General features: G+C 49.3%; 1 protein-coding gene across 2 annotated transcripts in view; it reads left to right on the forward strand.

Moving 5' to 3' along the window:
• STX18 (syntaxin 18) overlaps positions 1 to 6,667 on the forward strand; it is a 127,511-nt gene extending 120,844 nt beyond the window's left edge. For both annotated transcript variants that reach the window (XM_063108103.1, XM_063108105.1), the window contains exons 8-11: positions 835 to 893; positions 2,390 to 2,459; positions 5,100 to 5,180; positions 5,977 to 6,667. In XM_063108103.1, coding sequence (XP_062964173.1) covers positions 835 to 893; positions 2,390 to 2,459; positions 5,100 to 5,180; positions 5,977 to 6,072 — 306 coding nt within the window. In that variant the 3' untranslated portion in view covers positions 6,073 to 6,667. The remainder of the gene's footprint in view (positions 1 to 834; positions 894 to 2,389; positions 2,460 to 5,099; positions 5,181 to 5,976) is intronic.
• Positions 6,668 to 6,780: the final 113 nt, after the last annotated feature.

Raw genomic sequence — 6,780 nt, forward strand, 5'->3', positions numbered from 1 at the left:
GGACTTGTGGCCTCCCTGCATGCAGGCGGTTGAGCGGACACACTGAGACAGGCCTGTGGTCTTCGGGTGAGGGCAAGGAGGAGCTCCCCCTGGCCGCACTCCGCGGGGGGTTTCAGCTGCACCCATCCTTTTCTCTGGCCTACATCAAGTTGCAAGATAGGCCAGGAGAACATCTGTCACTCGGCTGAGTTAACTCCGCTCTGAGGGCTGTCCCTGAGTGTCAAGCAGCCATCCTCACCCAGCCTGAGCACTGGGAATCCCAGTGGCTTCTCTGGCCATGGGCCTCTGTCCCTAGAGCAGTGGAGTGGCCAGGGGCATGGCCTGAAGTCAGACGGATCCCCAGGCAGCTCTGCCTCTCCACTCCCTACCCCAGGCAAAGCCACCCGATCTCCCCTTCCTCTCCAGACCCTCACCACATCAGATCCTTCTCCATTTAAAAAATAACTGTTCCAGAGGCAGGAAACAGGCCGTGGGAGCCCAGAGGAGACAAGAGGGCAAGGAGGTAACAGGCCGACCAGTTCCTCCTCCGAGTTCCTGTTTGTGCATATTTCCACAGTGTACGGCTGTACGAGTCAGCTCGCACACTGTGAATTCAGAGGGAAGACACGGAGAGGTCAAGCCACAGGCAGCACAGCTGTTCTTTGGGTTTCGTTTTCTTTTGTTTAATTTTCTTCCTAAAGCAGGGAAGTGCTCACGGGCTCCTGGCGATGCCATATTGCTCCATGCTGGAAAGAGGGATACAGCAGTGATTCTTGGAGAGTAGATGAAAGTTTTCTTGCTAGACTCTTGTCTGTGTTCAGCATGATGTCATCCTGAATGTTTGTTTCCTCACAGTTTGAACAAGAAAATCAACGACTAATTGGTGAAATGAACAGCTTGTTTGACGAAGTGAGGTATGTATGTAGTTCTTTTTTCTGAGCTGGTGGCCTAGTTTACAGCTTTTCCGAGGACTAGGGACTTTATTCATTTACTTTGATGCCCAGGCATGCACATGTGGCCCTTGGGCCAAATGCAGCCCACCTGAGCCATTTGACCAGGCTGGGAGAAGCTGCCCAAATCCACTGACCCCCTCAGCCTGTGCACCTGTGGGAGGTGGGAGGCTACCACCTGCACCCACTAGGTTCCCAGGTGCTGCACTGTCCAGAAAGGACCAATTAGTGATTACAAATTACCCCAGCATAAAGACCCTCATTTGGGCTGTTTACATGTAATTGCTCTAAAATGAAGTGGGGAGCCTTGTGAAGGACATCTGACAAAAGGAAGCCTCCTGTACATGGCGCCACTCTCCAAGCAAGGAGTCAGGAATGCAGGAGGCAGTGGCCATGTGCATGCATACGGGCGATCACTGGCCCTCTAGCGAAAGCACTCAGAGGCCTCAGTTTCCATGGGAATGTTTGGAGAATTCTAAAAGTAGTAAGACCTGGATCTTTGCAGAGCCTTGCTGCATTGTAGGCACATCTCCAGGATAAAATAAATCCTGATGTCAACAGCTCCACAGGGGCTCTTGGTCTTCTGCCTTCAGAGGTGGACCTCCTAGTCCTCCCTCTGACCATCTTCTCACTGTCCCCTCCCCCAGCTCTGTCTCACTGTTCCTTCCCAAGCCTACACTACATCTCCCGGCCTTTCCCTTGCCTCCCCTGGTCTGGTGGGTATTACATCTCTGCTTCCCCCTGGGCTGGGTGCTCAGCTTGTTGTCCCATCCCGTTCCACCTCCTTCTGCTTGCAGTCACTGCTTTATGCTGGAACGGTAGTTAGATTCAGCCTGGGCCACTTCTATCTCTAGACATATGCAAGCCCCCAGCCTGCCCCAGGTAACCCATGTTGCCCCTGCAACAGGGAAGACAGCTCACTGAAGTGTCAGGTCAGTCGGATACTCATTTGCTGAAATCAGACAGGATATTTTCAAACTGAATTGGAGGAGGTTTTTTCTTGCAACAGGGAGTTGATCTGAGTGGGGAACATACTTTTTTCTTTACCCTATTGAGCAGTAACAAAATTGGATCATCAACACATCCTGACATTGTCTTTTGAATTCCAACTGTGTGTTACTACGGTTACTAGGCTAGGCTTAGGACTCACTGGAGACTGCGTTTTGTAACTGAGGTATAACCATGTGCTCCCCGGTCCCCATGCAGTGATCAGAACGCAAGAGCCTCTGCACATGCCCTCCTCTAGGGACTGAGGGTCAGTTGACATGGTAGAGTGTATTTCTAAAATATCCAGTGTGCTGGGCTACGCTGGGAGACAGGAAAGGTGCTCCACTCATCTCCTCCATCTGACATGGTGGCCCTTCTCCGCTCCTGCTTCACTGAGAAGAGAGGATTTCTCCTGTTAGACTACCAAGTACTAATAGTTCATGTGTAATCTATTAATTCTTCTTTTTATGAAGGCAAATCGAAGGGAAAGTGGTTGAAATTTCCAGACTCCAAGAGATATTCACGGAAAAAGTTTTGCAGCAGGTAAAAAAAGAAACAACAAAAAAGTGGTTTTAAGTTTTAGCTTAAGAGAGAATTACTGTACTAAGAAGTCAGGACATTTCTTGTGAAGTCGCCTGATCTCTGCATGATCTCTGCTGCTGTGCACAGAGCCATGTGCTGTTAGGCAGTGTGTATTTGCCGAACTCCTCAGGTGAGAGCCCCTCATTACCCCAGAGAAGCAGAGTGGCACATGGGAGGATGGAGAGCAGGCCTGGGCATCGGGTAGATCTTGGCTCTGGGTATGCTCAGGTAAGCTTGTAGCCCCTCGGAGCTACAGCTTCCCATCTATAAACTGGAGTGACCCTTGCAGGGTTGTTGTAACCTACAGAAGTGTCCAGCACATGTCTGATGGGTAGTAGCTTTTCTTTTTGCAGCTGGCTGGTATGGGGATCCAAACCCTTGACCTTGGGTTGTTTTCAGTCAGCAGTGTTATTACAGTGCATACTCAGCCCTTTCAAAGTGCTGGGTCTGTGCTATCTCAGGTGTAGTGTGCTCATGGGAAATAGGATTGTTCTCTTAAGTGAATTTTCATGTTATTTTTACCTGCCTACAGTTCTGAAATGTTTCCAGCCAATAACTGGCAAAACTTTTAGAGACCTGATAAATTTGTCTTTTTATTTTTAGCACCCAAAGACCGTGGAAGGGTTTGAAAGACAAAAATCATTTTTCTTCATATTATTAAACTGGGCTACTAGGTTTAAGATATTTCACTTACAAAACAACTTAACCTAAACCACACCACCCAGAGTCAAGTCATTATAAATGCAGTACATTCAGTCTAACCACGGTTTGGAAGTTCAGGACAAAACAGAAGACCTGCTGTTTACAGAGCGGCCACCACATGCCAGGCTCTTTCCTAGTCATTTATTCTTTAAGAAGTCAGAGAAGTAAGCCTCAAAGCATATGCTGCCCTTTTTGAAGCACCTGCATGCATATGGTAAGCCTTCACTGAGAAGCCTCATGATCACCTTGGTGCAGACCCCTCAATTTGGTGGCCATCGGTTCAGCTGCATGACAAACAAAACAGTCAAATCAGATGTCCCCACACAGACCATGCTTTCTTCTAGAGGCAGCTCAGCACGATGAATGGAACTCAGAGTCTATGGGGCCGCATAGACCCAGGCTCTGAATGGGCTTGCCATCACACTTCGTGTGACCTGGGACTGCTTCTCCTGAGCCCTGTTCTTCATCTGTAAAATGGGGCTGATGTCACCTGCCCCAGTCTTAGAGCCAGGGTATTAGAAGTGCCTGACACACACCTGGCCCAGGGCAAGCTCTTATGACGGGTGACTGCTATTATTCCTAGGTGTGGCTATGAGAAATCTAGGTAGTGCCCTGTTTTATTAGCGCAGCCAGTGGCCACTGGCAAAGGGAACATGACCATAGTGTATCTTACGTACAGTGAAATGCAGTGAGGCCTTGGCTGGCCAAGATGCAGGAAAAGTCCGAATTGCCCCATTTCTTAGGTTCCTGCACTCAGCCCCAGAGTCTTGGGACAGACTAGGCCCACATAGTTAGAAAAGAGCTGCTCATATCACTGCCCTACTTAAAGCCACCCCAGCAGCTCCAGGTGCTCAATCTGGGGTTATGTGTGGAGCACAGGCCAGAGCCTTGCCTTGGCTTCTCAGGAGTTTACAAGACCTAAGAAATGGTGTGTCTTTCTTGGTTTTTCTGTCAGTGTTGAGTGGTTTTTCATTTTGATTCTCTCACAGGAACAGTGGCAATGGTCAGTTAGCTCTCCTCTTCAAGATTCTAAAGCAGTCCCAGCCCTTATGTCCGGAGACTATGTAATAATCACCACTGGGAATCAGACAGCCAAGGGTTGCTTTCCTTCCTGCAGTGTTGTATCAGTCAGGTTTCTCTAAAAACCCATGCTGTGTACGCTTCCCTCCCCGGCGCTGTGAGGAATCGGCGGTAGTAAAGCAGCTGAGAAGAGAGGACAGCCACTCCTGCTTGGAGGGCCATCCAGCACTGTCCTCCCCCGCAGGCTGGAGGGGCTGAGTGGCCTAACGCTTTCTGTGAGACCAGGGCCCTGTGCTTCTTAAGCTCTCCAAGTGTTGGCAGTAAACATTTTCTGCAAGCATCCTGCATCCCATTTTGATTTTTTTAATTTTAGCCTATTTTTCAGAGAGATAATGGTAAAACACAAAGCACTTTTTAAAAAATCTAGCATATGTGTCTTAAAGCACATATGCTTTGAGGCTTACTTCTCTGACTTCTGAAAGAATAAATGACTAGTGGGAAAGCCCCTGGCATGTGGTGGCCACTCTGCAAACAGCAGCTCTTATGTTTTTGTCCTTGACATCTGGTGAGTGGCACAGGAGAGATGGCAAGTAGGAGTGGAAGGAGCACAGGCACTGGAGTCCAACAACATGAGAGTCTCATCCAGTCCTGCTAGCTGGTTGCTGTGTGACTTTGGGAAAGTTAATAAACTTCTCCAAGCTGTAAATTTCCCTTTTATAACATAGGAGTAACACCTAACTCTCGGGTGCTGTGAGGATTCATGCACTATGTGGGTAAAGGCCCTCGCCCTTAGTAAATGGCAGCTACTGTTTTTATCATGATGCATGCTTGGAGGAGGAGGAGGAGGTTGTATTTATCTGACACTCTTTTCTTCCACAGCAAGCTGAGGTTGATAGCATTCACCAACTAGTTGTAGGGGCAACTGAAAATATCAAGGAGGGCAATGAAGACATAAGAGAGGTGGGTACTTCCTGGGGCCCCCGGGTCTTATTTGGCACAGCACGAAGCCTGAGCAATAGCATTAGTCTCGCTGGCAGGGCTTTGCAGGGCAGAGCTTACAGGGCCAGTCACACACCTGTGCAGCTGTGAGGTCATGGTCAGTCCCAGCTTAGCTGTGTGTGTTCATGAGACCCACTGCCCATCAAGAGGCAGTGGCTTAGCACCCTCCAAAGTGAGCAACCTGGGGTAGAGGGTTGGGGCACTCCTGGCAGGGGTCAGGCCAGCTCCCTAAATCCAGGGGTGGGCACCACTGGTAAACCTTGGTGGCCCTTTCTGAGGGGCTGGAGCCTGGCTGTTGCCTGTGGAAGACACCACCGGCCATCTCTGTGGAGTGGACTCTGTTTACTGAGTACAGTCCTCAGAGTTGTGTTGACATGGGACCATCACTGGGTCACTGCTGACACTGCATTACTGGGAAACACAAAGCCCAGGGCCAGTGCTCTGCTCTGAGCCTTTAAGCCCGAGACAGATGGGAGCGTTCTCTGGGATGTCATGTTTCCTGAGAGAACTGGGCAGGACCTCGAAAATATGGCTAAACAATGAGGGAAATACAACCCACTTGTCTTCTGATGGATTTTAACCCCACTTTTTAATTTTGCTTAATAATTAAGCCATCCATTCAAGGTAAGCGTAGAGTCGAGCAACACCCATGTTACAGCCAGGACAGGGACAGTGCATGGAAACAGTAGAGCATTTTAGGGCTTTGAAAACCAGAATCCTCTGGGATAAAGATAACGATGCTCCTGTCCTCACCCAGGCCATTAAAAACAATGCAGGCTTCCGTGTGTGGATCCTCTTCTTCCTGGTGATGTGCTCCTTCTCCTTGCTCTTCCTCGACTGGTACGACAGCTAGCCTGGTGCGGGTGGCTCTGCCGGCAGTGGGCAGTGGGTGCCCAGTCCGGGAATCTGCACGGGCGCTTCTGACAAACCATGTGCCATCATGTGTCTCTGGTGCTGGAGCGTGGTTATGACCAGATCTTATCACAGGGCCACTGAGGGGAGAGCGGATTGAGACAGACACATGTACTCCCACAAGAGGGATACCCAAACCAGTGGTTTTCAACCTATTTAGCAGATGAAAAAGGAAACAGTGAACGCAGATTAAAAGTGACTTGTGTTGTAATTAAGGCAAAACAGATTGAACGAGGAGACATGGGTATTAACTGCACCTAACCCTGAAGCTGCTGTGGCAGGGACGGCTCCAGGGGAGGGCACATCAGGGCTCAGGCTTCCCCAGGTCATCTCAGGTCTCAAAGAAGTCGCTGGCCTTTCCTATCCCGGTAGCTTTGGGGAAAATCACTATTATTAATGTCTCCCAACAAATGATTACTTCTGTGTTTCCTTGTGGCTTCTTGTCTACCTGAGTCAACCAATACGCAGACTCATTATGTTATAGAGAAGCTCACATTTGCTTTGCTAATCTAATAAATATGATCACAACCACTTAATGTATTGTCGATGAGTCTAAGTTGAGAAATTCAGTGGACGCCTGCCCCCTCATGTCAGGGAAGAAGTACAGGACAGACTGGGGCCCTCAGCAAGGGGCTACCTGGCCTGACTC

This window comes from Cynocephalus volans, chromosome 9 (assembly GCF_027409185.1).
Source record: "Cynocephalus volans isolate mCynVol1 chromosome 9, mCynVol1.pri, whole genome shotgun sequence".
Lineage (NCBI taxonomy): Eukaryota > Metazoa > Chordata > Mammalia > Dermoptera > Cynocephalidae > Cynocephalus > Cynocephalus volans.